This window comes from Tachypleus tridentatus, chromosome 6 (genome assembly GCF_004210375.1).
Source record: "Tachypleus tridentatus isolate NWPU-2018 chromosome 6, ASM421037v1, whole genome shotgun sequence".
Lineage (NCBI taxonomy): Eukaryota > Metazoa > Arthropoda > Merostomata > Xiphosura > Limulidae > Tachypleus > Tachypleus tridentatus.
The window spans coordinates 101,972,964-101,995,836 of NC_134830.1; the positions used below are offsets into that span (position 1 = coordinate 101,972,964).

The 22,873-nt window shown below is 34.1% G+C and overlaps 1 protein-coding gene across 6 annotated transcripts in view; it reads right to left on the reverse strand.

The window, feature by feature from the left end:
- Positions 1-8,715: 8,715 nt before the first annotated feature.
- The window catches only part of LOC143253199 (uncharacterized), a 48,490-nt gene continuing 34,332 nt past the window's right edge, over positions 8,716-22,873 (reverse strand). For 3 of the 6 annotated variants that reach the window (XM_076506652.1, XM_076506654.1, XM_076506656.1), the window contains exons 2-3: positions 20,654-22,273; positions 8,716-10,657 (exon numbers count right to left, since the gene is read on the reverse strand). In XM_076506652.1, coding sequence (XP_076362767.1) covers positions 9,311-10,657; positions 20,654-22,273 — 2,967 coding nt within the window. In that variant the 3' untranslated portion in view covers positions 8,716-9,310. Of the gene's footprint in view, positions 10,658-20,653; positions 22,277-22,873 lie in introns of all 6 variants that reach the window. The other 3 variants (XM_076506651.1, XM_076506653.1, XM_076506655.1) reach the window with 1 other exon arrangement.

Here is a 22,873-nt window from a genome sequence, read left to right on the forward strand (position 1 = left end):
AAATAACACTGTTATGCAAATTAAAAGAACAAATTAGGAATATTTTGTTCCAAACCATAGTGACTTTCTTTGCAGGAGTGCTACGAATGTTATTTTATGGTCAGAAAATTCACAAATACTAAAGTTTTTGTTGGGAATATGCTGCAGTCAATACCAAATGAAAATATCCACATTTATTTTTAATATTTATGTGTAAAAGTAAATAAATATGAAAAGTAATGTTGCATTTACTACTCATCTTTAATGACCTAATCCTTATTAATGTTGAGCAACAAAGCAAGGACCATCTGCTAGTTTTAAAGAAAAGATGAAATTAGCTCTCCGAAGACGGTACCTTTAAAGAAATTTCAAAAACCCAAGAAAGATCTTGGACTAAACATACTAATCATCCAAACAAGTCTTTTATATACAAGACAAGTAATCAATTTCAACTAGACGTAAGACTTTAATAGTGGTAAATAAAGAAACTGGAAAAATAGTATCCGTATCCAATAATAGCTAAAAATATTAAGTGATTTCAGCCCTATCTTGGTTGTCCAGAATCATGGATGAATAATATGTTGGAAACTGTAATCTAACATAATTTAAACTATAAATTTCTAGGTTAACCAAGAATATTGGAGCAACATATTAGCTTGCTTATTGTGATAAATAAAACAGTGGGTGAGGCTTGATATGTACCAGTGCATACTTGATATATATTATGTACATTTTACTGTGTATTCTCAAGTTTTCAGGACTATTCTGAACTTGCAATGTATCAAACATTGCGAGTAAGCTTCCATAACTCGGCTGATGGAGACATACTTGAAGTACGTTTTATTTGAAGAATAACACTTGCTTCATTTATGATGACTAATAATTTTCCTGAACAAATATATTTGACAGGGATTATTAAATTGAGGTGTATATCAGTATCTTATAAACTAAAAAGTCTTCTTAAATAGCATATTTGTATATCTTGAAGTTCTTTTTTAACAAATGTTTCAGGTCCGGTATGGCCAGGTGGTTAAGGCATTCGACTCATAATTTGAGGGTCGGGGGTTCGAATCCCCGTCACACCAAATATGCTCGTCCTTTCAGCCGTGGGGACATTATAATGTGACGGTCAAGACTACTATTCTTTGGTAAAAGAGTAGCCCAAGAGTTGGCGGTGTGTGGTGATAACTAGCTAAATTAGGGAAGGCTAGCGCAGATATCCTTGGTGTAGCTTTGCGCGAAATTCAAAACAAACCAAATCACAATGTTGCAGTATGCTATTTTTTTACCAACAAACAGCAGTATTGATTAACGCATTATAGCGTCCACACGGCTGAAAGGGAGAGTAATTTTTAGTATGACGCGGATTCGAACCAGTGATTTTCAGATCACCAGTCGAACGCCCTCACCATCCGGCCATGAGAGACCTTGAAAGAGTCAAAGAATAATTACTTGATTTATAACTAATAGTTCTTTTACGATTATGATTGCCCACTAATTTTCGATATTGTGGCGATTTTTCTTTATAAAGTGATAAAACAAGTTTATAGAGCATTTATTAGTTTGTTTGTTTGTTTGTTTGGAATTTCGCACAAAGCTACTCGAGGGCTATCTGTGCTAGCCGTCCCTAATTTTGCAGTGTAAGACTAGAGGGAAGGCAGCTAGTCATCACCACCCACCGCCAACTCTTGGGCTACTCTTTTACCAACGAATAGTGGGATTGACCGTGACATTATACGCCCCCACGGCTGGGAGGGCGAGCATGTTTAGCGCGACGGGGGCGCGAACCCGCGACCCTCAGATTACGAGTCGCACGCCTTACGCGCTTGGCCATGCCAGGCCCTGCATTTATTAGACACAGGATTAACCTTACCCTGTACTGTTGTGTATAGTAATCACTTGACATCACCTAAGAATAAAGCAGTCTCCAATTTTGACTGAAATGTTACTGATCAAACAGAACCTTGAATTTTATTCTTATTTTGTTCCTTTCAATGACGTAGAAAGATGACTGCAAAGTTTAACAAGTTTTATTTCTATGGTACGATTTAAGCTTAAAGTGAATGATCTATAGAAAGTGATAAGTTTTTCCTATTTTAAATATTTGTCAACTAATTGGTTAAAGAATAATATATGACGACCTTTATGATAAGACAACCTCTTCTTTCTAGCCATTGATAATGTGTCAAGACAATGAAGGCATCATTCTTCACTCACAGCATAAGCTACATGATCATCGCAGACACAAGTTCAAGTTCATGAGTCTATGAGTTAGTTTCATTGTTTTGTGAACTTTTAACCGAAGATTTATGGATAAAAATAAGTCATTCATTTATAATTTTTAGTTGTATTTAAAAATGAATTACTAGACCAATGTCATAAAAGTTAAAGAATATGTTTTTATTGCATAACTAACATAGTGATTGGTTTCCCCAAGATAATTTAGACAGTTATTATGTTCTGTTTGTAATTATTATGATATTGATTGTCAGTGTAATAAATCTTGATGGAAATGTTTACACAAACAACACTTTTGTCCTGTTTTTGATTTTAAAAAATTCATAAAATGAACATATCACTGCTGTCAGATAAACAAAAATTAGCCATTGTAAATGACCTCAACATACCTTACTAGAAATCTTTATCCGATATATATCAACAGTGTTTGTAAACATAAGATAATTATAATAATAATAAAATCTCACTTTTGAAGTAGAATTTATCCTTCATTTTGAAAAATTGTTCTAAGCCAAATGATACAGTATGGCCATTTCCAGTATGTTGAACATAATATGTAATAATTGTATATTAACCTCTCAAATATTAAGAATATGCAGTTAATGTTTTCTATGACTATGTAATGAGCTTACATATATAGTGACAATGTTTTGAACACGTTGCATTACTCATGTGGTCCTGCAAGAGTTGTGGTAAGTGTTGCTATTCTATAATAGTAATCAATTATATGTGGAAGTGTATCTTTTTAATCTCATTTTAGATAATGTAACGTGTAAAATATTATATCAAGCTACATAGTTAAATTAATAAAGTATTACTACTTTATTACTACTGTAAAGTATTAATTGTTTATTAATGGTGTAAATTGTTGTATAAAGTTAAATTATTAAAAGTAAAAGGTTTAATTAATACATGACATCGCCCTTTTTTAGGGCGATTTAAACTAATAAGTTATGTATCATGGTGGCCTAGTGATATGTTCTTTGTTTCATGGATGACCTAGAAATACGTTCTGACTTGTTAAAATGGACAGTTATCAAAATAATAGTAACTGGCATTTTGATGTAAATATGTTATTAATGGACGTGAATGTAGGTCGCAATGCAAAAGTGAGAAAAGTAATATATTATTTTTAAAAAATTACTGTCCGGAATTTTCAGTTACGTTCATGTTACTGAAAATTTTTAATCACTTGACTGAATATATTGATATAGTCCTTTTAAGATAGGAAACATAATTAACAAATAAATTAGTACTGAAAATCCTTAAACGCTTGATTGAGCAAGTTTTAATTAAGATATTGTTCTTTAAGGAATACTTAAATGGTAAGAATATATAATTAATTCAATGATAAGCATACTTTAATAACAGATTAATTATAAATGGTTTAATTAACTAATGAATTAGTTCTTTTATGATGATTCAGTTATACCTGAATTAGAGCTAAGGATCATTTTATGGAAATTTAATTATAATTGATTTAATTATTTAATTAAATAATGTTAAGCATCCTTTTTTAAAAAAACGCATTAATTGTGATTTAATTAACTATCGAATTAATGATTAATTTTGTTCACATTAAAACATGCGCTGTATGAGCCATGACCACCTAGCAACTTTGACCTATAACATCGTAATCTTTGACGATATATCCCCCTCCACCCAGGCAGCCAATTAATGCGTGCGTCCTAACTACTTTCACCTCTAATGAACGTTACATTTTTTGTAACTGTATAAAAAGTTCTCTGAATATTTATATTTAATTGTGCAGAGTTCTTGTTTAATAATTCTTATTCTACCTATGTTTCCTTAGAAATAAAGAGAACATCATAGAATTGTGAGTATTTGTTATCGATATTTCTTATATACACAATTTTCTATTTTGAACCAGAAGTGCTCGTTTCTTTGACAGAAAAATGCTATAAACTATTTCGTATTGCAAGTTGTATTTACAAATAAACATTTTCCTACTGAATAAATTGCAATTCTGTAAACTGGTGACGATGAAATGCGAGTTTTCTTTATTCTAAATTAAAGCACATAAAAATAATATTCTTAGAGTAAAGGTGATTCGTCTATAACCCAGAGTTTCTTCGCTCAATTGCCATCACATTTTGCATGGGAACCGAAAAATATCTATTTGTATACAAAACCTATTTTATTTTAGTATTTTTGCCCTAAAAGAGAATTAAAGATATCCTGAAACAGGGCATACTCCCACTTTTTTGCTATAGAGTTTCGGCTTTCATCAATCACAGTCTGTAAACTCGTTAATTGCTTTTGTATTGTAACTGGAAAGAACTCGACGATATAGGTAGGATACTTTGTTTTAGTATTTTGTACCGAGAAGAGAGATATAAACACCCTGAAACAGAACATGTTTCTACTTTTTACACAATTCTGGTTTGAATCACCCAGATTTGACTGGTTCGATTACAACATTTTATGATAACTGGAAACTTTAGGTGTACATGAGTTATTTTGTTTTACGATGTTTGCCCAAGAAGTAGAACAAAACCGCATTCTAATTTTTAGTTTTGAATTTAAAGATATAAGTACTCAAGCAGTACAAAAATGAGTTATTACCTTCAACAAAGCAGGGTATACAGTTAGGATCTAATGACGACATTAAAGTTTGGTTTGTTTTGAACTTCGCGCAAAGATACACAATAACTATTTGCACTTGCCGTCCCTTATTTAAGAGTGAAAAAACCAGAGGGGAGGCAGATAGTCATCATCACAAGCCGCAAACTTTTGGGATACTCTTTTACCAATGAATAGAGTGTCAGTAAAGCTTTAACAACAACAACAACAAAGAAAATTATCTAACATTGTTCGTTGTACAACTTTTGCTTCTTTAACGGGTACTGTCAGCTGGTGTGATAAAATTATACCAATTTTAAAAAGTAATGCTGGACAAAGTGCAAGGGTGACACATGGGCCTAATAATAAATCGAATTGAATTAGAAGTTGAGCAGAAAAACAATATACTTTATAAATGAAGGATATTTTTGCTTCTTTCAACGATGGGATTAAAGTCATCTAGCAATATTTCAGTGTATTATGCTTTCAATTAATAATCATAACTAAATTACTAATAGCTCACAGAAATTTCTTTGAATAAAAGAGGGTGGAATTTAATAAGAGTCGTTTTGTAACAAAAAATAATGAAATACAAATATCTTGTATGAACAGAAAAATCATATGGGTATGAAAACCTCATTCACATTGCTGTTAACGTTAATCGTCCAGAAAGCAGGAGATCATACCATAAGGCCCGGCATGGCCAGGTGTGTTACGGTGTGCGACTCGTGATCTGAGGGTCGCTGGTTCGCATCCCCGTCGCGCCAAACATGCTCGCCCTTTTAGCCGTGGGGGCATTATAATGTTACGGCCAATCCCACAATTCGTTGGTAAAAGAGTAGCCCAAGAGTTGGCGATGGGTGGCGTTGACTAGCTGCCTTCCCTCTAGTCTTACACTGCTAAATTAGGGACGGCTAGTGCAGATAGCCCTCGTGTAGCTTTGCGCGAAATAAAAAAAAATAAACACTTAACTATTTATTAAAACCATTCACATGTTTCAATAAATTAATTTAATCCGGGCACATATAAACATCAATTGTTATATCTACTCTTACGGCTATACATGTTTCAGCTACACCAACGGAAAAAACAGAGTCTGATTTTAATTCATTTACGTATTTCCGGCGATGATGAAAAACAAAAATAGAGGCACTTGGTTATTTGACTTATAACAAAGCTATAATTTCCTAGTTTCTATTTCAATACACCATGGCAAACTAACATTGTCTCTTTATTTTATGTAAATATAGAAATTTACCACTTATACTATACTCCAGACTAAAATCTAAACATGTCTTATACTGAACAATATTAGTTTCTTACCACTCGAATACAAACATATTTAAAGGTATTCTAATCATTCAACTATGTTGGCAAACAAAACAGCAAACCCAAACGACTGAGTGAATCGTGTATCAAGATGAGACTAGATTGTCAGTTGCTAAGAATATATTAGTTCATTGACATGAATCCTATCTAACCATTTCGCATGAGTTTTGAAGCAAATTATACTTAATACTTACACCGCATAAAAACTGTTATGTACAGAGGTTATTATATGTCTATTAAGGAGTCTGTTAAAGGGTAGAGTGGAGGAACGGTCACGATATATAGGTACACTGCTACTCTATCCCATACCCTCTCATCACGAAAACCCAACACTTAACCCGACAAACAGAAACCAGACACACATATCGGAGAAATAACAGTAGAAAGAAACGACATGCCGTTTTAAAAGTGCGTAAACCTGCTACTTAAGAGTAGAATTTTTGTCTATATTATAAAGTTAAATTATTCTGCTTGTTAGTTATATAATCATCTACCTAAGCTGTGCCCACGTCGCTTAGTTAAATCCAATTTTTAGCCCTTAGACTTACTGCTAAGCCTCCGAAGTGAGGCATGCAATTCGTAATTTTAGGCCTTAAAATATGATATGGATTCTGAGTAACATGGTCGTAAGAAACTGGATATTCATACATACACACACACAATAAGTATAAACACACACCTGTACATATATATTCAGGGGTGTCTATGTGCAAATACACGCACACACTCATAAACACAGCCCAATTACATTTTTTTCACCAATGTTTTCCAAATTTTAAAGCGCATCCGCTTCGGGGCTTGCCAGGAGAAGCGAAAAATAACAAAGAAGCAAAAAAAAACTCTAAAATATAATAAAATTGTAACTCTTTAAATTTTCCTGCTGTTATTTAAGAAAAAGTGATTAAAGGGAGGCAAAGAAACTACTGTTTTTGGTGTTATTTTCATTTATGCAAATTATTCAGTATGAAGAAAGGAGTTCCGAGAAAAAAATGCTGCGTTGGGGGCACCACTACATACAGTTTGGAAACCAATGCCGTGGTCAATTACTATATAGAACGAACAATCAGATACAACTTACTACGGAAACACATTTTCATCCTTATTTAATACAATGCATCATATTGTGTCAGATAAATACTTGTATTAGTGAAGAATTACTTCAAGCTAGACAATTAAAGTTACTTTAATTTTGAATTTTCATTTGTTTCGATAAACTACGATCAACATTTGAACTCTAAATGAAATCATTGAAATAACCAAATATTTATTCTATAAGGACCATCGAGCACTTCTAAATTGTGTAATAAATTATTGCGTACTTTTTTGCAAAAATGTCGCTCTAATGACAAACCGACCAGATGATTAGAGCACTCGATTCGTAATCCGAGGATCATGAGTTCGAATCACCGTCACACCAAACATACTCACACTTTCATCCGTGTGGGCATTATAATGTGACGGTCAATCCCACAATTCGTTAGTAAAAGAGTAGCACAAAAGTCGGCGATGAGTGTTGATTGACTAGCTGTCTACCCTCTAGCCTTATACTTCCATATTACGGACGAGTACCGCAGATATATCTCGTGTAGCTTTGCGCGAAATTTAAACAACAAAAACAAAAAAAAAAACTTATGACAAAGTTAGCATTGTAGAACCTATTACTTTAGAAAATTTGGCTATTAATTTTGACTTTGTTTGTCATTTTTCTAAAATAAACGTCACTTACACAAGTAAACAACTAATTTGACACCCTACAATGTTTGCTGAATTTCGCTCAAAGCTGCTTGAGAGATATATGCGATAGTCATCCCAAATTTTGAAATAAGAAGATGAATGGAAGTCGTGAAAATGACTTCACCAGCTCCTTGGGTACTCGATGTTTATTGAATTGTTGAACAATACGTATGGTTACCGTTATAACGTAACTTATTAAAAAGGTAAACTATTAATTTAAAGAAACCGTGTGTATTTAGTTTTATTTACAGTTAGCAGTCCATTCATGTTAATACCAGATAATAACATTCACATAATACAGATTAATAGCCTCTGACCAGCATCATATTGTAACTGTCGGGGTTTCTCAGTTTTACAAGTGGACTTGTCATGAGACTCCTAATAAAAAAACCTCAGTCGTGAAAAGCTAACAGAAACTGAAGCAAAATAAAAGAAAAACAACTAAATTTTTAAGTGACGTGTTGAAAATTTTGTCTCAAATGAAATAACATATTTTGTCTGCGTGTGAAAAAACAAATCATTAGCAAAATGAAGTTCTTTAACACTTTTTAGCATATTTTTAGTTTAGACAAAATTATATTCAGTTACACGTCTGTAAGTGCAAATAAACATAGCAAAGTACTATAAATGAAGCAAGGTATTTTCTGTAGTCCTATATTCCCACTTTTGAAAATAAATGTGAATTTCCCCCCAAACTTCCTACTTTACATAAACCATGATTTATAAGAACTAGGGATAGGTTTCTTCACAACTTATTAAGCTGTTTATATTTTACGAAAACTTGTTTGTGCATAACGAAAAATCCGATATGTTGCTCAAACCTGTACATAAATAAGTGACACCACAGAATAATTGTTTAAGAAATAAGTGGCTCTTTAAATCCGATTTTTATAAAATGCGTAGAAATATTACGAAAGTTACATTTTGTAGTTACAATTTATATAAAAAGTAATAGTTTTTATATTCCACAGCACCATTTCATGAGTATCCCCTATTTTAACTTCAAAAATTCAATTACAAAGAAAGAAGTATATATATATATATATATATATATATAGCTATATCACTCATTAGCACTGGAATGATAAATTTCATAAGATTGGAATGTTCATTCAGACCGGGATGAAAAGATTGGCAAAATCAAATGGTCAATTATGTATTATGGCTGTTCGTCCGGTAACAAAAAAAAAGTTTTGTTGTACAATATATTCAATTCATATAATCTACAAAACTGTACTGTTAAATATCCACATGAGATTTATCTCGCAATACGCGATTTTGAAAAATCACATAGATTATTTGGTCACACGAAGTGATCTCAATTTCCACAAAATGACACGAAAGGAGAAGAAAATTATTTGACCTGGATTGCTAGTTACAAATCGATAACGTTCAGATCACATAATTTAGTCTAAATAAAACTGCATTTTCTCAGGCAATATATGGGTCACTTGTTCAACATACCCATCTCGTCTAGAAGGTTAAAACTGTTGTTACCACCATTCAGTACTGGATCTAAATTTAGTAAGTCTGTGGCCGTACTCTCTATAAAGTTATTATCTAAGAAATCTAAATTGAAATGTGACGGATCTTCTGCTTGATTGGATGAGTTTGTACTGCCACTAACTGGGTAAATATGTCCCTGACTGGTCAAGTTACTAGTTGATAGCGGTACAGCTGACGATATCTGCATGCTGCTATGTTGACTGCTACTGTTGTCCATCGGGTTCATTCCAGTTTGATAAGGCATTTGTTGGTGTTGGTGCATGAGCATTTGGTTATTCTGTATATGGGATCGTTGAACTGATTCCAAAGTGACGCTTCTCATCGCATGTTGGGGAATCACAGTTCTCGGGACCACTTGATTATTTAATATGCTCATAGAAGGGGACGCCATATTTTGTCCCATAGTCCCTTGCGATGCTCGTGGAAATGGCATGGGATTATCAGGTTGGTTGACGGGCCTAACACGTGTTTGCTGATGTTGTTGCTGCAAAATCAAATGTCTCCACTCTGGAGCGGCTGCTCTTTGAGATATGTTTAATCCCTCAGGTCCTACATTGACGTTTGGAGGCCGTTGGGGGCGAGAAAGGGAATTGCTGTAAGTAGGTCTTGTATGAGTCATGTGGTCGTTAGGACTTGAAGATGCTATGTTTATATGAGTCGGATTTGCTGTTTGACTGAAATTTTCCATCGCAGTTTCCATGCCTATACGGGATGTAGGAACTCCACCTTGCTGTGATCTTGCTCTTACCAACATCCTAACTTGAGAAGAAGGATGTTGTAAAGTGTGCACCATCGTTTCGGATAACATTCCTCTCCTGGAAATATCGGTAGGCTGTGCAAACCGCTGAGAACTCTGGGTTTGGTTTAGTCCCACCATGGAATTATTTGTTATCATTCGTTGATGTTGTGGAAGCACTTGATTGGTAACTATGTGGTGTTTGTATTCCGGTGGAGGCCTGTTTATGAACTGTTGAAGTTGGGCTTCTCTTTGTGCGTTAGAGGCAGCAATGTTGTTTTGCTGTATTCTTTGTTGCTGTTTCATTATCTGCTGGCACATGTCCTCACGAGAAGGTATTCCGCTGTTACTTCCACCGCTACCACCAGGGAACTGGTTTGCAAAACTGAGGGATTGGGCTTGTGACATAGTCATTTGAAAAGGCAGCTTGGGAGCAGTGGTAGAGTGAGGGTAAGTGGAGAACATGGAAATCTGCTGTTGTTGTTGTTGAGAGTTGCCAGTGGGGCTCTGCTCAAAGTCTCTGGATAATTGTATTTGTTGGCTCTGGCAAACCTGCAACCAAAAAAACTCATACTGTACTTGAGTTATGAATAATTAAAGAAATAAAATTGAGACAATTAAATCACACAATACATAGAAAAACATATATAAATATAATTAATAAAAAACTGGAAACACCGAGGAAACGTTAATTTCAATTCATATATTTCTGTTATATACAAGCACGTCACTCACAACATAACTTACGACTTTAATAATAACATATAAAAAAGTATAAACGTTATTGATAAAGTAAAACGAAATAAGGTATATTTATCGTAAAATTACAAAAGCCACAATAAATATAAATTTAACGAATATGTACACCTAACAAAGGTACCCGATAATGCTAGACTAAAATAAATAATTATCTAAATGAAGGTGTGGGATCCCTTCCATTGTTTTTAGCTATAGTACACAATAATTTTGTTTGATACAAAGTCATCGTGATACCCACAGTTAAACATTTTCTTTTAACCTCGGTTTTACGTATTTTGCTGTTTACTTATCTATATGTGTATTGGTCATATACATAGGCAGTCTTAACTATTTGGCAATTGCCCGCGGCCCCACACACCTTTTAATATACTAAGTTTTATTATCATAATAGGGCCTTATTTACTGAATTCTTCCCGGGGCTCTAGAATAATAGCTCCCTCCCCCCAGAGGCACAGCGGTATGTATGCGGACTTAAAATGCTTGAAACCGGATTTTGATACCTGTGATAAGTAAAACACAGATAGCCCATTGTGCAACTTTGTACTTAATTAAACAAACTAGAATGATAAGACCGTCCCTGTTCATATATATTATTTAAACAGATCGATTTTGGTTCCAAACATATGCGACATTGCACATACAAAATAACGCTTTCAAAGAAAGTTTACAAAATTATAGAACTAATTATTTTTGAAAATAAACCTTGGTGAGCTGAACTTTTTTTTATAGCAAACCAAAAACAAATAAAATGTAATTCTTTTAAAAAATATATATTACACCATCAGGAATGCAGCTGCATTTATTTAAGTTGTTTTGGAATACGGTACTGTCACAGTCATATTTCATGTATAGTGTCGGACTTTTCCCTGTATGCTTTGAAAGTCCACACGAATTAACAGTATTTCAGCTGCCTTCGTATCTTGCCATTCCAAATATTGCACATGATTCACCATGCATTATATTCATACAGTAGTAAACAACAACAACCCATCCCTGTGTAAAGATAGCATACTTTAAGATGAATTATGTTCAATCCATCAATAGCATATAGTTTAAAAGATGAATGAAAACAACTAAATTCTTAAATAAAATACCACTAATGCTTATATTGAAAGGTACGGTAAAAATCTACACCGCCTTATAACCGCTATTCTCATATACATCTTACAAATAACTGTAAAAATACGTTACGAAAACATGTTTTATCATAATATTACAGTGATTAGGAATGATAAAGAAAGACATTTCAAAGATACTAAATCGATCACAAAATATAATAGTGAACAAGTCTCTAGTTTCGTAACATCAGCATACAACTAATGAGTTAAGATTAAGAAAATGTGATGAGTCCACAATGATCACGGAAGAATATTACAGCCTTCCACGTGAACTGGGTTCTTGAAGCAGAACGGTTAACGACCTAAATTAAGAGTTTTCTTAGAACAGGAACTTGAAGTTAAAGCAGCGGAATCGGATGTTATGTGAATCAGTAATCACATTACACAACAGCTAGCATTTAACACACACAATTACAACCATTTTTCAGACCGAACGCGATTACGTTATACAACCACCGTAATTGTACTTTATAATGTTTATGAACGCTTTCAAAAACTTTTGTTATTAGATTGAGCTCACATAGACAGTACTTTCATAGTCACTAAACATAGCAGACGTTCTCATTCTATATAAGTAATTAAATACAGTTCTTTTACAACCTACAAAAGCATATGCTTCGTAACATCAAAAAAACATACACAATGTCGAAACTGAAGAAATTTCATGGTGGTCGTCCTAAAGATGTGATGTTTGTTTTGAATTTCGTTAAAAGTTACGCAAGGGCTCTCTGCGTTAGCCTCCTTAATTTAGCAGCGTAAGATTAGAGGGAAAGCAGCTTATAGTTATCACCGCTCATTTCCAAACTCTTAGGCTACACTTTTTACCAACGAATAGGGGGATTAACCGTTCCATTATAATGTCCCCACGGCTGAAAGGGTGACCATGTTTGGTTGGACGGGATTAGGAATTACGACCCTCAGACTGCCACATGCTATGAAAAATCAAGATGTTCAGAGAGAAACGAAATTTTCTTTTCCTCAGGATGGAAATGAGTGAAATTTGGTTTGAACGTGATAAAATAAATTCGCCCCATGCTGCTTGTCTTAAAACGATTACAATGGAGTAGTTGTGACAGCACAAAGTTTATCATTCTTCTTTTTTTCCGAATAAAAAAAAAAGATATTACGTTAAGAAAGGAGGCTAATATGAAAATGAAACAACACAAACTTAAATTGACTTATTTCGTTATTGCTAAATGATAATTAAAACAGATATGTAGTTGAAAACTGATGAACTAATTATAAAGAGGTAAGTCGATATAAAATTGAAAATTTGCTTAAAATTTGGCACGTTTATTTAAAGGAAACTTTAGTAACTTCATTTTTTGAATGTAAAGCATATTTTGTAAAATTATTATCTTACATTTACGGTAAAGTTAATAAGCCAATATGTCACCACCCATAACTTTGAACTACTGATAAGAGGAAGAACAGCCAGCCATCACTACTCTAGCGCCTACAATCCACGCTAAGGAATAACTCTCTTCTTATTACACATCCACAGTTAAAGTGCTGGAAATATTTTGTGGTATCACGCAGATTCGAACCTACTCGTTAGCAGCGACATCTAGAGAGCTCTACTAAAAGGCCAGCCTGAGCTCCATTTTACAAGACAGTTTTTTTTTACATCTTCCCGAAAATATACAAACAGTCACCAGTTTACTATTTATAACATTCTTATTAAGCATTATTTAACTCGTACTTCAATTTTTCTCCGAATAATTTGTCTTGTATAGCTGTTTTTAAGTATGTGACATACATAAAGTATCTAGAATATGCAATTTCTAGCTTTTATTTCGCTATTGTTGTTGAAAGCCATAAAATATGTGTGGGAAGATGAAGAAAATTCACTTATATTTTGATCAGTTAATCTTTAAACTGAGTTATGTTTGTTTCGAATTTCGCGCACAGCTACACGATGGCTATCTGCGTTAGCCGCCCCTAATTTAACAGTGAAAAACTAGAGTGTAAGGCATCTAGTTATCACTACTATCCGGAAGTCTTGGGCTACTCTTTAACCTACAAATAGTGGGATTGATTGTCACATTATAACACCCCCGCGGCTGAAAGGGCGAGCATGTTTGGTGTGACGGGATTCAAACCCACGACCCTTAGATTGCGATTTAAGCACCCTATCCACCTAGCCAAGTTCTGAGAAGTGTACCTTTTTCATTTTCCTTTGAAACCCCTTTTGAATCCAGATGTGCATTTTTAGTTTCCTTCTTATCTTAATTTATCATTTTGATTTATTTAGCTTTTCCTTAACTAAACCTCAGTTAGCAATAAAAATTGCAAAAGAAACAGTGTAGTTGTTGTCGTTGTTTTAGTGCAAAGCTACACAATAGGCTACATTTGGCGAAGAATCGAATCTTTTGCGTTTTACATCCAAAACCTTGCCTCTAATCAACCAGGACAAACTGGCATGTTAATAAACGACACTAATTTGCCCCTCGCTAGTACAGCGGTATGTCTACGGATTTACAACAATAACATCAGGGGTTCGATTCCCCTCGGTGGGCTCAGCAGATAGCCCGATGTGGCTATGCTATAAGAAAACACACACAAGACACTAATTTAAATGCCGAATTGTTGTTTATCATTAATTAAACGCTCAACGTTTCGCTTTACAGCTTGTTCAGGAGCGTTCCACTAAACCAAAAACCCTAACTTTAGTTGAATGAACCTGGAGAAGTTGTAAAGCGAAACGTTAAGTGTCCAATTACAGAAATACAAGAATTCGGTATTAAAAGGTCATTAATATCTAGTATTAAAAGGTCTTATGTACACCAATATGCACTACAGGGATTACAACGGTATGTTGTTCCTGATACAAATTTACAATACTTTCAACACAAAAAAAGTAAATTAAATGAAAATGTATACGGATTTCATTACAATACTTTTTGTATCTAAAGGGATACAAGACAATAACACTTAGCGCGATTTTATGTTGTTTTTTACATTTGTCTTGATTAACTTGAGTGGAATTGATTTAAATAGCAGTAAATTTATTTAAAAAAATTTCCACATTAAAATAGTTATTACGTATAGAACACTCGTGCAGTTAATTATAATTTTGTGTGGAGGCGAAGGGAGAGTGTGTAATTACAACTGCGGACGGAAAACTTGAAATCTCATATACTCTTGAAGTATCAGACCAGATAATTTCAAAATATCAATACCATAACGCTAGAAGCAGTGAGAAATTATCACCACATTTACGCACGTCTAGAGTCTTCTAATGTATATAACTTAATTATCCTGCATTGTAGTTACTACAATATACATATATCTTTTCGCTATTATTAAAAATTCTACAGTAATTCTTTAAAAAGCTAGGTAGAAGTTAAGTAAACGAAAATACTGGCAAAATAATATTCAATTTTGTACGTTAAAATAGTGTTTTTTAATTTAAGTGTTAATCACTTCGAGTGTCTACTTTCTAAACAAACGTTTAATAATTAGGTGATTTGTATATCTTTTACAAAATATTTCGATTTTTGTGTGACTTTAACGCCTACTAAATCGAATAGATGGCGTTGGTATATTAAACGAGATTTAATTTAAAAGTCAATAAAGGGAAAAACCCTCCATTGTCACAATATTTATGCGTTATAAAATGCATCCACATTTTAACATATTATGATTACGTCATGAATTAAAATTATTATCATTAAAGTAAACGTACTTAACAATTACGCATATGAAGTTGGAAAACAATAAGTGTTGGCACCATCGATAGATATACTGCGTTAAACAACAATGTGAACAAATATTCTTTAATGATATATCCTATCCATGAGCGAGACGAATATAGCTCACTATTCTTATGTGTCACTCAGCGACTTAAATTAAAATACAAAATATTGTTTTAATATTAGTGTTCCCCGTCCCGTCAAAAATAAAAAATAACATGTTGGAATTTTGTAAACAAAAACCAAAAACTGAGGAACGTCTTCGCTCTTCCTTCAGCAAGTTTTGTTCATCACGCTTTCCCTTACATCATAAAAGCCCACCAAATGCACAGAGTTGTGTGTCTGCGGACTTTCAACGCTAGAAAATGGGTTTCGATACCTGTGGCGGGCAGAGCGCAGATTGCCCTTTATGCAGCTTTGTGCTTAACTATAAACAAACAAACATACATCATAAAATAAAAACAGACACTGAGAAAATAAAAACAATTTGCTATATGATGTTACATACACTGTTGCATCTTGGCGCCTACAGCAACAAGTCGGGAATATCAAGTAGTTACTGCTACATGTTGGTTGTTCGTTAACAATGTAAGGATATTATCGACGCCTACAATATTCTTCATAGTTCGTCAGTACAGTAAAGTGCGTGTTCTTACCAACGCCACCTACAGGCTTCCATTAGACAAATGCTACAGTCACTGAGCCTGGAATCAAGTCTGCTGCTCCCTCCCCTTACCCATAGAATTAGACTAGTCTGAACTCCGAGCAGCAGGTCATGGCTTCCATGGGCAACAAGCGAGCAAATGTTACAACAAACGAACGCTTGCCTATCTATGCGGGTGTTAGACAAACATGTAACAGTAATCATTCTGTAACAGTCAAACATTATATTTCCATCAAAGAAAAATTTGCAAGTAATTCGTCTAACATTACTGGCCGTGAATAAACATTTCATTGGCGTACATACTTAATATCAGCTATGAAGAATATTATTTTTTATTCTAAAGTGAAAATTAAACAGCTCAGAGTTTCATCTGACAAGGAGAGTTTAAAAGATACTGCAGTAAGATATAACTTATATAAATTGCTCTGCTTTTATTTCCCGAACAAAATTCCTATTCTAGAGCTGATATTGCAAAATTCCGACTTTATCAGTAGTTTCAACTTTATCATTAACATGCGATAACAAACTAATACACCACAACTATAACTTAAGTGTCTCGGAGGTTTTCCATCTAAATGTTAAATTTTGTCAGAAAACTTGAACTCTTTCAGAATAAAAATGTGTAAAAATGAACGCGTAAATGTTTTGTCTACAATTTCCTGAAATTATGATTTCAGATTTTTTTTCTTCAGAGTAATTTCAATAGTTTATAACTATATTAACTTTCTTCATAAAAAACACAAAGTAAGTTTTATTACGGGACCTGAAATCATACAACAACAGTACTACTTAATTCTTCTCCATGTATGAAAGAGCTAATTTGTTCTTAAGCGCAGAGCTACATAATGGGAAATCTGTGCAATGCAAAAATGGATATCGAAACCCGGTTTAAAAGTTATACGTTTTCAGAATTACCACTGAAGGATTATATGAAAGAGAAAAAAATAATATCGAAAATATTGCTGTATCAGATTTGATGTAAAAACCAAACTGAGGTTCTCATAGCCCGACAAATGACTTCGTTATTGTGCATTGTTGATTTTCTTCTCAACTAAGTTTTCTGTATTAGTCAAAACAATACTACAATTGTAAATAAAGAACCAAAAAATCTCACGTTAGCAATTTAAATCTTTAATTCACAGAGTGTAAACAGTCACCCAACAAACCCTGACACCCAACAAACAGTGGAAACAAGCTCCACTGTTGAAATTTTACGTATCGCAGAGTCAATAAATTTAAATTGTATCTCTTCCCCCTCCAGTGGGTTAATATAGCTAGTGACACATAGTCTGATCATAAACAAAAAGTACCAATATCAACAATCTTTCACCATAAAAGCTCAAACCATTTTTTTTTCTTTTATGTGTAAGCTACATCCATCATGGAATGTGGAGTATGAAAAAAAGTTGCAGTAAATAATTGTTATGCTGAAATGTTTCAACGTTGAAATGTTAAATTGACAACCTAAACGGTTTTTGAATCGACCTGTGAAAACTCTACAGTTTAAATGGTAAAGTATAAAACTGTTTTCCTTTTTTTTAATGCGTGGATTTCTCTGTCTCTTATAGTCACTTCCCCCCCCCCAGTGAGTCAGAGGCAAATATTTTGGCTCATAACGCTCAAAAAATTCCCCCCCCCCAAAAAAAAAAACAACAAAAAAAACAGGTTTCAATATTGGTGATTGTCACAGCAACGTTAGCCCACTGTGTAGCTTTGCACATAACAACAAATTTATGATCAGTATTCATTATTATTATTGTAACATTTTTATTAATGGCAAACTGTGCGTTACTGAATCCCACTATTGTTATTATGTCTACTCATCATTTCACAATATACAATATACAAAGTTATCAAAACTTTTATAAACCAACAAACTTTTTAGTTATGGATAGTACGGCTTTACATTCTCTGCCATCTCTACCGTAGATATTAATTCATTCTTAAGTAAGTGACGTGAATTTCAATAAATTAATCGCGCATGTCAAATATAATTTTTTCTAGTTTATACGATTTTCATTTTCTTTTTCCTATAAAAATATGCTCACTTGTCTATTGAGTTACATTTTAAGAGCTTAAAGTACATACGTGTGCCAAATTATATTCACGAAGCCTGTACTTCTAAATAGGCTCTAAATAGGCTTTTATTAATGTGTATCTATGATCTCCCAGTGGCCAAAGTAATATGAACTGTCTTAATTTGAATCTTTAACGGTTCTGGTCTGACTCAAAAGTGAGATATTCACATGATTCTGGTTCTCTGATTATTCTTTTCGTAGTCTGGTACATCCATATTTGTATTCCGCTCTTCAACCTATCAGTCCAACCGAATACAATAGCTGGCCAGTTAAGTTGAAACTAACTGTTTGTATTCACATTGTGTGCATTGAATAAAAGTCCTATTTCATTTGTAAAATTGTGCTGAATAGCATTTATTTGCTTCCATGTTGGAAATTATTTTTGATAAAATTTCCATAACTTGTAAATAGTAACTTGAATGTTGGATATCAGTATATATAAGAAACACTGGCTGCCGAGTCTATTTTCTAGCATTTTTCTTTTCCAACTTGGAAAAAAAAAAATGTTTCAATAAGCACACTCATTCATAATTTTTCAATTAATCTGATATTAATTTACAATAAAAAATATAAAGGCTGGTGTCATAATATATTCTTTAAAAGGTCGACTTTAATCTAACTGGTTTTGAAAAATCCGCTGTAAATATTTTAACTAGGAAATAAAGTAAAAAGTATATGCGGATAATATCTATGACACTTATATATATATGCGTACGCATGCGTATGTATTTTATTCAAATTAATACACAATTAATACTATAAGGAAAGAGAACACAGCTTTTTCTATAACCCAAGCGCTTTCAAAAGATGAATCTTTCTTCATCAGGGACAACATTATCAGCTTGCTCCTGATGAAAAAAAGTCCACCTTTTGAATGCACTGGGATTATAAGGTTTCATATTCTTTGTTTTTAATCGATTGAGTGAACCTACGTGTTTTTTTATTGTTTTTTTTTAATATTATGAATATGTTAAGCATAGTTAAATAAAATTTGGTTTATATGTATTATAGTTTGGAATAATATAATCAAAATTACAGTTGAAATTAAAATACATATGTTAAAGAAAAACTGGCAAAGTGTGTAAAATGATAGTTTGTTATTTTCTGGATAGGTTTCTTCATATATTATTTTTTAACCATAGATTGCATAATTTTGAAGCCTGAACCTTTTTCATTCCAGCTCCTTTCTTATTTGGACACTGTTTCCATGTGGTAATATTTTCAAATATTTAAAGCTTTCAATAGTAATGCACATACGTACGTAGAAATGTTTTAATTCAAGAACTGTTATGTACTAATTTCAGTAAGGAAATGTAAATAATTTCTGTAGAAGGTTTTTGGCAATATTTGTCTCCTTAATTCTTCAAAGCTTCTAGTTATATATTATTAAAGCCAAGCGGAATAAATAAGTTACTTTGTTTTACGTCAGCGCACAATTATTGTACATACCTAGCAAATAACAGTAAAGCATGCGAGCGTAAGAGCAGCCAATCATATTTGCATTGCTTACAATATGTTGAGTTCTAAGAATGTCGATACTAACCTAGCCTACCATGCAATATTTGAACTACACGTTGTTTTAATCATACATATGTTACATGAAATTTCCGGAAGTAAATTTAAAACAGTGATACTTATTACAAATTTAACCTTATCGCAAATATGCAGTAAGCGTTATAATGAAGATGGAGATCATTTTTTTTAATGTATTTTAGATTAAAACTTTGAAAACAGTTAAGTTACTACACTGAAACATAAAGTTTTTAAACATTTCAATATACATACGTATAATGCAAGATTAATAACTATTTATTATCACTTCCAATTCATATTTGAATTACAACTACCTCAAACCATAGCGCCTGGATTGTCACATTTAAGCTTCGTGGAAGCAAGTCTCTCTCTAGTCACTTATACAACTTCCAACCAAAACTACTAATGTAATATTCAATGTTTTTTTATTTCTCGTTCTCGCTAAGCATAAAGCTGCACAATGATATTTCTGTGCTGTGCCCACAGCGAATATTAAAATCCACGTTTCAGTGTTATAAGCCATCGATTTAAAGCTGAGCCACCACTTTCCACACGCTACATTTGCAAGCTATATACTCAACTTTTGCACTTGCCAGTCCTTATGTTTGATGCAAGTCTTGAGTTATCTTTGCGGCAATAATTAAAAGCATATAGAAAACATGCGTTGCATCATACAGTGGAAAAACAATTTAAATTCTTACCTGGAGTTGTGAGCCAGTTTGAGAGATCTGCATATGCTGTGACTGTGACAGTTGCAGGTTGGATCGGGAAGGTGGCCGATAATGTTGAGTGGGTGAAGGAACGAGACTCGGGTTAGGTCCCCTAATAAACTGATTATGTACGCTGGATGTCTGCCCAGACGAGAAGTGTGAAAGAGGTCTGGTGGACCTGTAGGTTGATGGCTGGGGCATCCCAGACTGCAAGTGTTTGTTATCTGGACTAGGAACTCCATACTGTGACCCGCCTCCCACTGACTTCTGTTCTATTGGTAACTGATGAATATGCTGTATCTGTAGAGTCTGTTGGTGCTTTTGGAAGTCCATTCCCGATAATGGAGCCATACTGTTTGTCGTAGCTATACCCTGACTGACAGAAAAGACTCCATTCTCACTTTCCTGTTTGAAGAGCCCGCCACCACTGGCGGGCCGGACACTCGTAAAATGTGTTTGTTGATCATAATTGCGTGCAGCAAGTATATTGGATGCCTGTGTATTTTGAGCAGTATTTACCTGACCACTCGATGTGGACATATATCCAGATCGTATGGAAGGTAATGTCATGGATTCTGTGTAATTTTCATTGGTGAATGGGGAGCGTGAGTGAGGGGAGCCCATGTTCAATCCTATTTGTTGTTTTTGCTGCATACTCTGGTGTTGCTCAGCCATTTGTTTCAATGTCTGAGCAGCTGGACTGGGCTCGCCCAATTTAAAGTCCAGCCCTAGAGTAGGACTTACACTGAATCCTCCGGAATGAGTGTAATTTGATAAATGAGAGCTTTGAAATGTGGTAGTAGGAGTTACAGAAGCAGTTGCTGAATTCCCCATTGGCGAACCTCTTGTTCCAGGACTGAATCGAGAGACACTACCTTGAACTTGCATGGTAGAGAAGGCATCCTGGGTACTAGCGAACTGGCTTTGGGGTGGTGGCGTATTATGAGGTTTTCCAGCAATATCTAACATATGGTCATTGCTACCCTTGGGATCCTCGTCTTGTTCCCTGTCACTTCCACCACTATCATCGAAATTGAAGTCTTTCATCAGGTCTGATGGGTTTCCCGTTGTTAATACGTCATCGATCAAGTCCTTCAAGATGTCGGGATGAATAACGTCACTGCTAGAATCCTCGGGGAATCCCAAACTAGAGAAGGCGTCCGAGAAACGCTCGTGTCCTCCCGAGTTGTTTCCGCTACTAGGATTGTGGTTGTTACATGTGCTCAGCCCAATATTATTGCATTGGTTTAATTCTCCTCCTTTTTCCTGCTTGCACTCAATATTCGTTCCTGAAGAAACCGTAGTATCCTGAAGCCTTTCACATTGACTACTTGATACTGAAGTTATAGGAGATTCTGGATGGACAGCCTTGACAGTTACGTTGGTTTGGATAGTTTGGGAGTGTTGAGCGTGAGCAGAATTTGAACTGGAGAATTGCTGGACAATTTGGACGGAAAAACTTGGAATGGTGGACTGACTATGAATATCTCGTTGTCCTTGATTTTGTGTACTGCTGTGACAAGCCAATTTAGCTTGTCGTTCAGATGAATCTCCAATATCACCTTGTTTAAATGAAGATGGGAGACTTTCTGCAGGCCGTTTATTCGGTTTCTGCTGAAATACAATAGAAACTTTATTAAGCTGTGAAAAGGAAACACAAATGTTGTAATAAAGTGTTTAATCAAAAACATTTTATTATAGCTGGTCATGAACTTACATAAATGAATTAACATACATGAATTGCCTGTATTATTCTTTCGTCTTTCAAACGCAACACTTCATCTTCACAATTTACGTATGATATCTAACTGTCAAGTCATGTTTAAAGTAGACTGAGAAAGTAGCCTTGCAAGAACTACATACATTTCATTATAATATACTAAAAGAACCATGTATATTATAGCTAGCAAATTACTTATTATAAATGAGAAAAATATGCATACCAACCTAAAACACCTGCATTGTACTTAAGTTATAATTTTTGTTGTGCTAGTACAGCAGTATGTCTACGGATTTATATGCTAAAATCAGGGGTTCGATTCCCCTCGGTGGGCTCAGCAGATAGCCCGATGTGACTTTGCTATAAGAAAACACACACTAAATACACATCCTATGAAAGTTATGTAGGCATATTTTTATTACATCTACTTCTTAAAATAATTAAAAGCAGTAAATCCATCTCAATCAGTGATGTCGAGAAACCCACTTGTT